Below are 14,851 nucleotides of genomic sequence, written 5' to 3' on the forward strand. Positions count from 1 at the left end.
GGCAGCCACACCATGGGCAGGCAGCACGTGGTGGTTATTATTATATTCAAACTGTTTGCATTGACTGAGAGCATCTATGGAAGGCCCAGTAGACCTGGGTTTGAATCCCTCCTCTGCCACTGCCTGACCAGCTATGGGACCTCAGTTGAGAGTTTTCACCTTGAGCCGATTCCCTCCTCAGCGGTTTGCCTGGAACAGTGTCAGCTTGCCCTGGGTGTCCAGATGTCATTATCAAGAGCAGCCCCCAAGTCTCTGAAAACACATCATACGGTCTCCCCACCCCTTGATCAATGGGGCACGACATGGCCACCCTCGAAGATGAACAAGGAAAAAGCAGAGGAAAACTCCTGATGAATTTGAAAGTGCCTGCCCGCTGTAAGTCAGCCTCAGCCAAGTCGCATTTACAGAACGTCTTCTAGCCAAAGAGAAGCAGCGATTAAACTCTACCAGATATCCAGGCACAAGGACACCATTGACAGCAGGCAGCAGGATATGTTGAAAACTTCATTCTCCATCTTTCTTGCTCTCCGCAGTGCTCATGTGTTGAGTCTCCACAAAGCCCAGCTCCTGCCCTCTCCAAACTCACATTTGAAAGCCCTTTCCACTGTCTCTTCTTCTGCTCAGTTCTTTTGGAGATCAATTCGATTCATCCGGAAATATTGACAACTTGAATTTTCTCTTTCCCCACATCTCATAAACACAATAACCTCTGCTAATCAGTCAGGAGATAAGTTGATATGCCAGTGCAGTGACCAGCCACCCCCAGGGTTTCTGAAATGCAGGATATTCTGTTTGCAAAGCTGGGACAAGCTAGTGGCCCAGGAGTCTAGGTTATATCTCAACTGCTGTTCAGAAAAGAGCAGGCTGGCCTGGGCTTCAGTCTTGGGCAGTGCAGGACTTTGAAAACAAGGATGGGTTTCCCACAAAGAGATGATAAGTTAAGGACTCGAGGAAAGTAGTTTATTAATATTTGGGGGTTGATCCCAGGAAATGCCTGAAAATGGGCAACTGAAGTGGGAAAGGAAGGAAGTGGAAGGAAGAGACGTTCTTCCTGCATGCTAAGTTGCTCAGTCGTGTCTGACTCTGCGACCCTAGGGAGACTATAGCCCGCCAGGCTCCTCTGTCCATGGGATTCTCCAGGCAAGAACATTGGAGTAGGTTGCCTCCTCCAGGGGGTCTTCCCAACCCATGGAAGGTACAGTCCTGAGCATATTACTTCTCCAGACAACCAGAGCAGAATCCTGCTGAAAAGCTGTAGGAAATGTACATTTCAGAGTCATCCCCTCAGAAGTATGCATCCGAACTCCCTGCAGTCAGTCTGGGGAGAAAGAGGTGTCAACTTCCCAGCCCTCTGGCTGATGGAAAGCCAGACAAAGCCATGTGCCAGGGTTGCAGCTGGCAGGAGGGTGCTGGGCCAGCTGCCCTGAGATGGGAGGGGCCTGGAATAAGGGTGGACCACCAACCACATGTGCTTCGGCATTCTGGGATTTCGAGACAGACAGCACCATGAACCCACAGGATCTAAGATGCCATCTAGCCCGGGGACCATCACTCCATTGGAACTGTGTCCCCAGTGCTCAGCACCACCTCAGCTCAGAGCCAAGAACTCAGTCGTTTGTGCACACTAAATGAACGTACAAAACCACTCTGCCAAGACCCAGGCTGAGGGTGTGACTGCCTTGGCTCATTCCAGGCTGCCTTCAGCTGCAGCACCCGGACCAAAGACCCTTCCTTATCCAGGCACCCTTGCCTGTCTGCTTCGACAGCCCTTCCAGTGCTCATCCAAAGGAAGGGTGTTGAAATGTGCACAGGAGAGCTGACTATGGAGACCTCTGATCTCTGACTTTGTGGAAATGTAAACTCCTGACCAAGCTTTGAAGCATCATCCGAGGGTGTGAACCCACCAAACAGAACAAACACGTCACTGTGAGCTGGTCCTGATAGATTTGAACTGTGTTTTCCTACCTGCTAATTAGCTGCCTGCGCTCATTAGCGTGTGCAGCTCCTCATTTTTCATTAGAATTAGCAGAGTCCATGTGGCCTTATGTGGCCTCTTTTCTCCTGAAATGCTTCAAAAGCATCCCCTCCCCCAGAAACTCCAGCATGGAAACCTTCAAACTGAAGAATGGGTCTTCTTAACAGTCCAGATGAAAGAAATTCCACTGGAATAAAGTCTTTATCAAAACGCACTAATTGGTAGTGAAAAAGGGACTCACTCTGTGTTTCGGTGGAGCGCAGTTCAAGAAGGCAGCTAAATCTATGATTGATCCCATGCAAATTCCAGTGAGAATCACAGAAGATGGTCGTTAATGATGCTGAAAGCCTTGCAGTGCTTTTACACAAACTTTTTCCAGTTCTTTTCCTCAAGTTCTCAATGATCATGTCCTAACCAGCGTCTTTATCTGCCTCCTCACTCTCCCTTCACCAATGCAAGCTCCACTCCGTGCCCGGCGATACTTTCCCATCAGAAATCTGACGATGGCTCTCTCCTGCCAAACCCTTATGGCTGGCCACTGCACCTCCCACCTGCAAACTCCGAACCCCCTCGCATAGTGATCTATACCCTGGGATCCACCCAGTGGACCCTCCAAACGATGCCTCTTCTATCCTATCTCCCCCATCCTAAGCTGGGTTCCCCCCAGAGAGCATCCTCTAGACCCTCTCCCGTATTCTGCCCCATGCTGGCCCCAGGACCTTGTTAGCCCTCCATCCACAGAGTAAATTTCCACTCACAATTACAAGACCTGTTTAACTGTCATAATTTCCTGTCTAGTCATCCATTCCACAGCATCTATGGAGCATAAACATCTATTAATAGACGCAGGTTGCTACAGGGAGGAAAAGAAACAAGATATCTGCCCACAAAGAATATAACAAACAAGCAAAGAATAAAGGAATGAAGAGGCAATGATGCCATCCATGGGAGGAATAGGTGGTGGGGACAGGACCTCCTCCTCCTGTCTAGTTCAGTTCACACCTGCATCTCACTTTCCCAACTAGAGGAGCCTCCCTTCCCTTTCCTTAGGAGACATGCTTTATGCAAGCGAGAACATAGGCTGGGGTCAGGACGTCTGCTGGCTAACTTCTTGGGCTGTGCTTAGGCTGGGAGGAAGGGGAGAAAGGTGGCATGACTTATATATTATCACCTACTGGGAGCCACATGCTATTCAAGGGTTCTTGTGGCAGGAATACTGCAGTGGATTGCCATTTCCTCCTCAAGGAAGTGAAAAGGGGAAAAAGCTGGCTTGAAACTCAACATTAAAAAACTAAGATTATGGCATCCGGCCCCATCACTTCATGGGAAAAAGTGGGAGCAGTGACAGATTTTATTTTGGGGGGTTCCAAAGTCACCACAGATGGTGACTGAAGCCATGAAATTAAGAGATGCTTGCTTCTTGGAAAGAAAGCTATGACAAACCTAGATAGTGTATTAAAAAGGTCTGTATACCTTGCTGACAAAGGTCTGTGTAGTCAAAGCTATGGTTTTTCCAGTCATGTACAGATATGAGAGTTGGACCATAAAGAAGGCTGAGTGCCAAAGAATTGATGCTTTTGAACTGTGGTGCTGAAGACTTTTTTTTTGAAGACTCTTGAGAGTCCCTTGGACTGCAAGGAGATCCAACCAGTCCATCCTAAAGGAAATCAGTCCTGAATGTTCTTTGGAAGGACTGATGCTGAAGCTGAAATTCCAATACTTTGGCCACCTAATGCAAAAAGCCAACTCACTGGAAAACACCCTGAGGTTGGGAAAGATGGAAGGCAGGAGAAGGGGGCAACAGAGGACAAGACGGTTAGACAACATCACTGACTCAATGAACATGAATTTGAGCAAACTCCAGGAAACAGTGGAAGACAGAGGAGCTTGATGGGCCACAGCCCATGGGGTCACAAAGAGCTGGACACGACTTAGCGACTGAACAACAAACAAAAACCAGGAGCCAAGCCCATGATAAACCAACTGCTACATCCCTTGTGACCTGGGTTGTGCCCAAAGCCGGGGGCATTCCCAGCAGTGGGGATAGTCAGCATGTGCAGGAGCTAGGAATTCCCAGGGAGGACATTGACTAGAGCAGACAGGCTAGTTTGTAAATCCTCAAACATGGAGACTCACACTTCACCTCTCTGGCCTCAGTCTCCCCATCTGGCAGATGGGGATGGGGCTGGACAGGTGGTACCTGATTTTTTAATATTTTATTTTATTTATTAATTTGGCTGTTGCAGGTCTTAGTTGCAGCACATAACATCTTTAGTTGCAGAATGCAGACTGTCAGTTGTGGCATATCTGGTTCCCTGGCCAGGGATTGGACTCATGCCCCCTGCACTGGGAGGACAGAGTCTTAGCCACTGACCAACCAGGAAAGTCTCCAGGTGGTACTCAATTTTGCAGCATCTCTGGACACAAAAGGAGCAAACTGCCTTTGTTCTTTCAGTTCAGAGCAGCGACTCCTGGTGACTTGTAATTCCTCCTTACCCATGATCAACCATGTCTGATGCCATATCCCTGTGAAATTTGTCACTTGATCTCTGAAATAATTTAAAACTCCACAAAGGGAAAACTTTTCCAGAGCCTGGCGCACAGGAAGTATTTAATGCCTGAACTATTTTTATGGTTAAAATTGCTCAGAAGAGGCATGGTCCAGGAGAATATTAGTCTTGTGATAGCTTTGGCTTTCTCGACTTAGTGGGGCCCCAGATGCTGGCAGCTCCTGGAAATCAGCAGTTAAATCTGCTTCTCACCATCAACATCCCAGCATCTGTGCTGCTGTGCTGTGCTTATTCGCTCAGTCATGTCCGACTCTTTGTGACCCCATGGACTGTAACTCACAAGGCTCCCCTGTCCATGGGGATTCTCCAAGCACGAATACTGGAGTGGGTACCATGCCCTCCTCCAAGGGATCTTCCCGACTCAGGGGTAGAACCCAGGTCTCCTGCATTGCAGGCAGATTCTTTACCAGCTGAGCCACCAGGGAAGCCCAGGAATACCGGAGTGGGTAGCCTGTCCCTTCTCCGGGGATCTTCCCAACCCAGGAATTGAACCAGAGTCTCCTGCATTGTAGGCGGATTCTTTACCCGCTGAGCTGCCAGGGAAGCCCCCCAGCATCTGGCTTATAGTCAATATACAATGAACGTATATTAAGTGAATGAATGAAGAGAAGAAGAGCTATAGCAGTTGACATGGTTGAGCCTTTGCTATGTATTGTACATTTTGCCAAGCACTGTCTCATTTTTTTCATTTTTGTAAGTATTTATGTATTTGGTTGCTCAGGTCTTAGTTGAAGGACATGGGATCATTGCTGCATCCTATGGGATCTTTCACTGCAATGCACGGATCCTCTCTTGTTGCTCTGAGTCATGTGGGATCATACTTCCCCAACCAGGGATTGAACCTGAGTCCCCCACTTTGCAATGCAGATTCTCTAATCCACTGAACCACCAGGGAAGTCCTCAGCCCTGTCTCATTTAATCCCCACACGATGCTAAGAGGTAGGAACTATGGCTCTATCCTCACTTTATGGACGGGAAAATTTAGAGCCATGTGACTTGCCTGTGGTCTCACACACACAGGCTAGAAGTGGAGAGTTTATCTGACTCCAAAGCCAGTGCTCTTAGCTGTTAGACCGGATGCCTTGGCATAGTCATAATTGACATGTGCCAAGTCAACAGATCTTACTGAGGTTTCAAATAGCTCACCCCCGTGCTCAGGTTATAGGTGGGAAAACTGAGGCTTAGAGGAGAACTGAAACCTCCCACCTTGCAGTTTGCAGAGCCAGAGGCGCCCACTGAGTCAGGATGGGACAAGCCTCCACAAGTGCTACGAGGGTGTGGGCATCCGAGCTCCCCAGAGACGAGGGGCAGCCCTGCTTCTCCCATTTGGCTGAATTGGCAACCTCAAAGCTGTGGAGCTTCCCAAGCATTCAGCCTCCTTCCTGCATTGACTGGGCTCCGGCGCCAGCTCCCTGTCCTCAAGCTGCAGGCTGTGCTTACCATCATAAAACACAGCTCTTTGGAAACCCTGTCTTTATCCTCTGTCTAACATCTCCTAGGGAAAGAGCAAGGGAGAGAATCTTTTCCCCACACCAGAAGCTCTTGGTTTGGGGATCAGGTCTGACTTCCCAGATGGCACTAGTGGTAAAGAACCCACCTGCCCATGCAGGAGACATAAGACGTGGGTTCTATCCCTGTGTCGAGAAGATTCCCCTGGAGGAGGGCATGTCAGCCCACTCCAGGATTCTTGCCTGGAGAATCCCAAGGACAGAGGAACCTGGCAGGCTACAGTCCATGAGGTCACACAGCGTCAGACATGACTTGGCACTCACTATCATTTACAGCTTGTACTGCCTTGAGCAAGCCATTCTTCTGCGCTGTGCCTTGGTTTCCTCACGTGTCCAGTGGAGGATTAGGATGTGAACTAGTAGATTCTGAAAATACTCAGCAAAGGACTTGGTACATAAACGTTGGATGAAAATGGGTGAGCCAATGGACAAACAAGATTAAGCCTAGTGAAAAACAGCAGAATAGCCATAAAGAATTTTCAAAATAATTATATTTGATTCAAAAATTTTCATAAGCTATTTTTCAAAGCTGGTACTCCAGGGGAAAATGTGTTTTAAAGGATTATGTGATTTATGGACACACTGATGGAGATTTTTAAAGGGATTTCTAGGCCTTTTAAAGGGCTTTTGAAATTGACGATAGTGGTTCCATTGAAGAATTTTAATGAATATGAATCATAAGAAAGTTTGGACAGCTGCATTTTATTTCTTTTATGTAGAAATTGAGATTTTTCTCAGGTACCTGGCAAGAGCTAGGAAACAGCAGAGCAAGAGGAAGGGAACTAAAGAATGTTTAGAGAGGCTTGCCGGGAGCATAAATAACAGGACAGACACACATTGCTAAGCTTGCTGCATCTGATCCTCAAAACAATGCTAAGGGGCAGGAACTAGTCTTATCATCATTTCATAGATGTGAAAACAGAGCTGTAGATGTCCTTACCCCCAGTATTCTTGCCTGGAGAATTCCATGGGCAGAGGAGCCTGGCAGGACTGCAGTCCACGGGGTCGCAAAGGGTCAGACACGACTGAGTGACTCTCACTCACTCACTTGGTCACATAGCCAGTAGATAGAGATGTGGGAATTGAAATCAGGTTTGTCCCCTGCGGGAGAAAGGTTGTGAGACTAGACCTGTGTCAGACGGCTCCTCGTGGTGGGCACCAGGGTTGCAGTTGTCCAAGAAAACTTGGTGTTGCAACAGCTGAGCCAGAGACACAGGAGCTGAGGGCCATTTGCCGCCCAGCGCCCTTAACCATAATTACATCCCATCCCATGCACTAACCATCGTGTGATATGCCCGGGCATGCTCTAACTGTCATGTGATACTGCCACATAGTGAAAAAAAAAGTGAAAGTCGAAGTCGATCACTCGTGTCCGACTCTTTGCGACCCCGTGGACTGTAGCCCACCAGGCTCCTCCATCCATGGGATCCCAGGCAAGAATACTGAGTGCATTTCCTTCTCCAGGGGATCTTCCCGACCCAAGGATTGAACCTGGGTCTCCCGCATTGCAGGTAGACTCTTTACCATCTGAGTCACCAGGGAATCCTATGACCACATAGTAGTAATAATTAAGTGAAATAATGTATGTCAAATGCTTTTCCCAATGCCTGCCACAGTTACCACCACCATCATTCAGCAGCTGCAGAAATACCATTGTCTCTACCATCATCACCACCACCATCACCATCATCACCATCATTATCACTAGCATCATTATCATCATCACCACCACCATCATTTTTAGCATCATTATCACAACCAGCAGCATTATCATCACCATCACCACTATCATCACTGTCACCATCATCCATCACCTTCACCACTATCATCACCATCACCATCACCACCATCACCACTATCATCACCATCAACCATCATCACTATCATCACCATCGTCTTCACCATCACCATTACTACTATCATCACCATCACCACTATCATCACCATCACCATCATCACCATCTCCATCACCACTATCATCACCATCACCACCATCATCACCATCACCACTATCATCACCATCACCATCATCACCATCACCACTATCATCACCATCATCATCACCACTATCATCACCATCACCATCATCACCATCACCACTATCATCACCATCACCATCATCACCATCAACCATCATCACTATCATCACCATCATCTTCACCATCACCATTACTACTATCATCACCATCACCACTATCATCACCATCACCACTATCATCACCATCATCATCACCACTATAATCACCATCACCATCATCACCATCACCATCATCACTATCATCACCATCACCATTATCACTCCTGTCAATAGACCTTGGGCTAGTCACGCCCCTTCTTTGAGTTATAGTTAGCTCATAAAATGGGAGGAAATAATGCAGATGAGTTTAAAACTATTATCTAGTAGCTAACAATTATTGAATAATTAACGTTTATTCAGTACCTCACATGGGGCAGACTTATACTAAGTGATTGCACACAGTAGTTCATTTAAACCTCACAAACCCCCTCCTCCCACTAGTAAGTCCCTTCTATCATACCTCACTTGTGATAGATCTGCATTCTAGAGGGATCTGGTGGACCCAGAACTTCCACCTGTTCTTACTGACACCAGAGCCCTAACCTGCCACGTCTCACCACCTTCTCTGGCTGGGAAGTTCGAATGAAATAATGGAAATGAAAACCTATGGGCACTGTGGGCTGTGCAGGATTCTCATGGTTGCTTATATTTGTCCTGCAGGGGTGGCCTGAAGGCCTGAGAAGAAAAGAGAGAGGAGACATGATGTAGATGTCCTGTGAACCCAGGTGTCTTAACCATTCCTCCACTGATCGTGTGAATCTTTACAGAGTACCTGCTGTGTGTGTCCTAGGTCCCGTGCTGGGAGGAGGCTCCGTCACCAGTAACCAAGTCGTGGCCTCAGCCCTGAACAATGAAGAAAGTGCAAGGAGGCAGGCTTGTCAATATTCTGCTGCACTGTAAACTAATAAACCAGCAGCAGAAGTGTTAATAAGTTAATAAGTTATCTACAGATGCTTCCAAAACACACCCAGGGAAGTCAGGAAGGTGAAACACCAGCTCTCAGCCCTGTGAACTGCCCCCGGGATGTGCAGCAATGCTTGCGGCGGTGGGAGTGTCACTCACACGTGCTCCACAGACCTAAGGCTGGTTGTCACGGACTTCAGGGGGCAACCGTTGTCCCTGCACATCGTTTTGACAGACACCTTCATGATAAAGCGTCCACCTTTTTGTAGCAAACAGTATATCAAACTTTTTCAAAATCAAATGTCGAGCACTTACTTCAAGTACGTAAATATCAGCCACCTGTCTACTCTGCCAGGCAAATGGAGATGCCAGCTTCCCTGGAGGACTCACAGTCTAGCAGGGCCAGGACAGGGCGTGGGTCATGGGTGGTCCATTCTGAGTCATTTTTGAGGTGCAGACTCCAAGGTTTGCTGGCAGCATGCTGGGGCAGTCGTGGTGAAAGCTCTGGAGAGACACAGGCTTGAGCTGGTCCTGGCTGTGTGACCTTGGGTTGATTGGTTGAACCTGACAATGAGTGCTGTGGTTTCAGGGTGCAATGCTCATCCTGAAAGCTTTGCATCCATGGGGTGGCAACTACCCAAATCAGCCCCTTCCATCCATCCCCACTGCCACCATCCGAACCCTCTACACCACCATCGTCTGCTCCTGACAGCCCCAACAGCCTCCTACATCAACCTCTGCATCCTCCAGTCCTTCCTCCAAACAGCAGTGGTCTCTACGAAACACAAATTGATCACATCAACCCCTCCATTAAACCCTTCATCAGTTTTCCTCAATGATAGCCTCTCTCCTTGATCTCCAGAGGCTGCTTAACTGGCCGTACTCACCTTGGCCATCCCATCTCCTTCCTCTTTCCACCCCCCTCAGATGTCCAAACAGGATGGCCTCTGTTATAGACCTTGTTTTTCAGTTGCTCAGTCACGGCCGAGCCTTTGTGACCCCATGGACTGCAGCACGCCAGGCCTCCCTGTCCATCACCATCTCCTGGAGCTTGCTCAAACTCATGTCCATTGAGTCGGTGATGCCATCCAACCATCTCATCCTGGGTCATCCCCTTCTCCTCCTGCCCTCAATCTTTCCCAGCATCTGAGTCTTTTCCAACAAGTAAGCTCTTTGCATCAAATGGCCAAAGTATTTGGAGCTTCAGCATCAGGCCTTCCAGTGAATATTTAGGGTTGATGTCCTTTAGGATTGACTGGTTTAATCTCCTTGCAGTCCAAGGGACTCTCAGGAGTCTTCTCAATCCTTTTCATCCCTCAGGGTCTCTGCCCTTTTGTCCTTCCATCGTCATGATCATCCCAAATCTTCACAAGCTGCATCTCCTCCTTCAAGCTGTATCTCCACCATCACCTGCCCAGAGAGCTCTCCCCACCACTGCTAACGTGGATGTCCACCCCTCCATTGCCTTGAGCATTTCCTCCAGCACTTATCACATGCTGCATTAGTTATCATTCCCTCACTTCCTTTGTAATAAACAAGTCATCCTTTCTCCCCCACCAGATAAGGGAGTCTCAGAAGGGCAGGGGCATGACCACTCTCCTCCAGGACTGTGGGGCCAGCCCCAGCACAGCCAGTAATCACTGAATCTTGATGGAATGAGTGAATCCAGCCTGTGCGTGTGTGCTAAGTCACTTCAGTCATGTCCAACTCTTTGCAACCCCATGGACTGTAACCCGCCAGGCTCCCCTATCCATGGGATTCTCCAGGCCAGAATACTGGAGTGGGTTGCCATGCCTTCCTCCAGGGGATCTTCCTGACCCAGAGATTGGACCCGAGTCTCTCATGTCTCATGTATTGGCAGGTGGGTTCTTTACCCCTATTGCCACCTGGGAAGTCCAACCTAGTGATTCCCAAACTGAGACGGGAGAGCCTAGATGAATCATCTCTCATTTGGGAGGACCAGGTCAGAGAAATGGTTTATGTATCGTTAGGGGTTACAGGCTACAGTTCCAACACTCATGCCCCAAAGTGTCACTCTCCCAGGCAGAGCCGTCTCTTACCAGGAGGGGCTCCCCTGCCAAAAAGAGATGGGTGCTGGTGGCCAGACCTCCCTGGGGTGATTAACCCATGCCCTGGCTCTGGTTGCAGGTGGCATTCCCTTCATCCTGACCAGCGAGTTCTTCCAGCAAGCCCAGCGGCCAGCTGCCTTCACCGTGGTGGGCACCATCAACTGGCTCTCCAACTTTGCCGTCGGCCTCCTCTTCCCATTCATTCAGGTGAGACGGACACGGGAGCTCTTGGTCATGAGAGGCCCTCCAAGTGATGGATGATTCATAATGCAAAGGTTGATTCTCTCTCAAATAGAAATTCTGTTGGCCTGAGGATAGGAGAAATGTGCTTTGGCCCAAACTCTAATCCTCTTTCTCCCTCCTGTATCTTTTGGGAGTTGCCCCTGAGTGCTAAGGGCTGTCTTGGGGCAGATTCGCATCACTGAAGGTCTGCAGGGAATCCTCGGTGAGAATCTCAAACCTGCAATGCACTTGCCCTGGTGTGAGACAAGGTCCGTGTCATGGTTCCAGTACCCATGCCACCCTGACATGCCTGTAGCATCCTCGTTGTCTTCAGCATCACCACAGCTAATGGGGGTCATTGTCCCAAGGGTGACAACCTTTGACAGGAGAATGATAACTCAGGAAACAGATACAAGTTCTTTTTGTATAAGGAGGCCAGTGTGGCTGAAACCAAAGGAGCACAAGAGACAAGAGAGGCGATAAAAGATGTCAGAGAGCTCTCCAGGGCCAGGAACACAAAAGACAAGGACTTTACAAATGTTCCTCACAGAGCAAGGCGCCCAGCTGCACACCAGGAGGGAGGCTTAGGCTTCCCTGCTCTAAGGCCCACTAGGGCTCCCCACTGCTCAGAGAGCAGGTGACACCAGGTGAAGGTGAGACTCCATCGGAAACCTCTGAGCAAGAACCCACCCTCCATTTTGGGGGCTTAATTCAACCTTCCCCAGCCCCTCCATTAATTCTCTGCCTGTTCCTTAACTAGCACCAAGCCCGGCACATTTCAGAGACTCTGCTGCAGGCAGGTCCACATGATGGGAACTCCTACATGCCCGGCTATAGAGCAGTTACTCTGCGCCAGGCCCCTGGCCTGGGGTTTTATGAATTCACGATGCCCTCAGGCAGCCCTGCACTGTGCTTTCTCATCCTCTCCATCCTACAGAGAAGCTGAGGTTCGGAGAGTAGACGGGGTCAGCCCGAGGTTCCAAGTCATCAATCAAACTGGTGGCCCCGCCCCGCCCCCTCTTCTCTTCTGCATTCTCCATCTACTACTGCTCTGTCTTCTCAGGATCAGAGTTAAGGGCTGCCCCACTGTGTAACTTGTAAAGCCTCCTGACTTAGCTGCAGCCACTGCATCTCTGAAACATAAGTGACATGGGGAGGCCATGGACCAGGGAATCCACATCCATCTACTCCATCCTCGGGGCATGTTTGTCCGGCTGTGCTCAGAACATAACAAGTCGTCTGTTCAACTGACTTCAGACCTTCAATGGCTTCTCCCAGTTTGGCTCCAAGCCAACAGAGCTGGGCGTCAGCAAAATATTCATTACCGTGGGGAGAATTCTCTTCCAATCGTTCTTCTCTCAGCTCATAGCTCCCCATCTTCCTATAGATTAAGTGCAGATTCTGCCCCAGAGCTTTTTTTTTCCCCCTAGCACATGGTGGCTCAGACGGCAAAGCATTCTGCCTGCAATGAGGGAGACCTGGGTTTGATCCCTGGGTCGGGAAGATCCCCTGGAGAAGGAAATGGCAACCCACACCAGTACTCTTGCCTGGAAAATCCCGTGGATGGAGGAGCCTGGTAGGCTGCAGACCATGGGGTCGCAAAGAGTTGGACATGACTGAGCAGCTTCACTTTCTGCCCCAGAGCTTTAGGGATGATGGTTGGCAAAGCCCTCTCCCTCTGGAATAACCGCCCCATGGCAGGTGGAAGGAATGTGGCAAGTCTCACACCTGCCAGTTAAGGCCTTGGCATGGCAGTAATGTGTGTTCCAGGCAAACTCCCATGAGTGAAAATCACACAGCCACACCTTACCTAAGGAGAAATGCATGCTGCCTAGTGTCCCAAAGGGGAGGAGATAGAAAGTCTGTGTCCTTCCCTGATGAGGGCTCTAGGCTGCTTCTCAAGGGAGGAAGTCAGGCTCAGCAGGCTTGGGAGACTTGCCCAAGTCCCGGGAGCTGGTGAGAATCTGTAAGAATACGGTCACAGCCACAGACTTCTGCCCTTCCTCTCCCTTCACAGTTTTTACAGGTTTCACACTCTTTTCACAATAACCCAATTTCTGACGGCTTTGAAGATGTATTAGGGGGTCACCTTCATTCATCCGACTCAGTTCCAGCTGGGCGCCCACCTGGCTGGAAACCCCAGGAGCCTGAGAGGTTTCTGGGATCATTGTTCATGCTGGGTCACTGTGCTGTGATGAGCCAGGGCAGAGTAGGACTCTTGAGTGCCATGATGCCCTTCCTGAAAGAGCCGCATGCTAAGACTGTCACCACATGTACGGATGCTTCTATTTGTGCTATCAGGCTGCCCTCATAGAGAAGTCAGTCCCTGGGATGCCGAGAGCCTGGTCAGGAGCAGGGGATAAGGTGAAGGAGGGCACAGCCCTGTTTAAAGGTTCAGGGGCAGACGTGGTGCCCCCTACTCACAGAGCCAGGCCCCACCAGGCACAAGTGATACACGTGTGCATGCCTGTCTTAGAGCATCCAGATTGGCTGATTCCTCTCAGAGATTCAGGGCACAGGTGTCACAGGAGGCCTGGGGAATCACTCTTTACAGGTGCAAGTTTCAGGGCTTGCAGCAGCTCAGGGAGAAGTCCAGGGACTGGCAAAGAAAGACAGGGCTGGGCAGGCCTGGAAGGCAGGTCCCTGATCCATTCCCTGGGAGGCATCAGGCTCAGGTTGTGTCACTGCCTTTGGCATCTGGGTCTAGAGCTGGAGAGAGATGTGGGTCCCACATCAGAGAGGGACCACCTGACCCTGACCTTGACCTTGACCTTGCTGGGCAATGTTTGTAGCCATTTAGTGAATAGAGGGAGGTGGTCTGGAGGAGCCCAGGGAGGAATTCCAACTGCAGGACCCTCTTTGCAGAAGCCCACTGGGTCAGCATAGCCCATCATGAAAAACAGGCAGTGGGGTCTCCTGGAAAGCAAGAAGCTTGTAAGGACATGGTCCATCTCAGTGTAGGCAGAGGAGCCCCCTCCCTGTGAATCCCCTAAATGCAACTCTGCCAGGCAATCAACAAGCCTTTGCTTGGAGTCCTCTAAGCACAAGGGTCTCAGGGCCCCCAGAGGTGGGCAAGCTCATCTTCACACACCTAATCCTTAGAGCCCACCCCCCTGTACAGGCCAAGACAACGGGGCCATGAAGGTGAACCTCTGTGTCTGTCTCCAGAACAAGGTGACCAAAGCCTGCAGGCCAGGCCCTAAGCCATGTTGTATCCAGTTGTGTAGCCCGAGGTCTGGTCACAACCAAATGAATGGCGAAGCGAGAGGTAATGTCTGTCAAGGACCCACGACAGGCACAGGACACTTGAATGTGGCCCCGCTAACACCAGTAATGCTGATTTCAGGCTCTGGCCTCTAGAGCTGTGAGAGCCTGCATTTCTGTTGTTTCAAACCCTGCATCTATGGTAATTTGTTACCACAGTCAGAGGACGCTAACAGAGTAGGAAGCCAGCCAGACGGACAGTCAGAGCTGACACTGATCAAGAATTACTATGCTCTGTACGTATTGTAATTCATTTGATCCCC

General features: G+C 49.6%; 1 protein-coding gene across 1 annotated transcript in view; it reads left to right on the forward strand.

Annotated features, from left to right (window-relative positions):
* SLC2A9 (solute carrier family 2 member 9) overlaps positions 1–14,851 on the forward strand; it is a 204,662-nt gene that overhangs the window by 167,417 nt on the left and 22,394 nt on the right. The window contains exon 11 of the mRNA XM_070457990.1: positions 11,182–11,309. Coding sequence (XP_070314091.1) covers positions 11,182–11,309 — 128 coding nt within the window. The remainder of the gene's footprint in view (positions 1–11,181; positions 11,310–14,851) is intronic.

The sequence above is a fragment of the Odocoileus virginianus genome, chromosome 29 (genome assembly GCF_023699985.2).
Source record: "Odocoileus virginianus isolate 20LAN1187 ecotype Illinois chromosome 29, Ovbor_1.2, whole genome shotgun sequence".
In the NCBI taxonomy this organism is placed as follows: domain Eukaryota; kingdom Metazoa; phylum Chordata; class Mammalia; order Artiodactyla; family Cervidae; genus Odocoileus; species Odocoileus virginianus.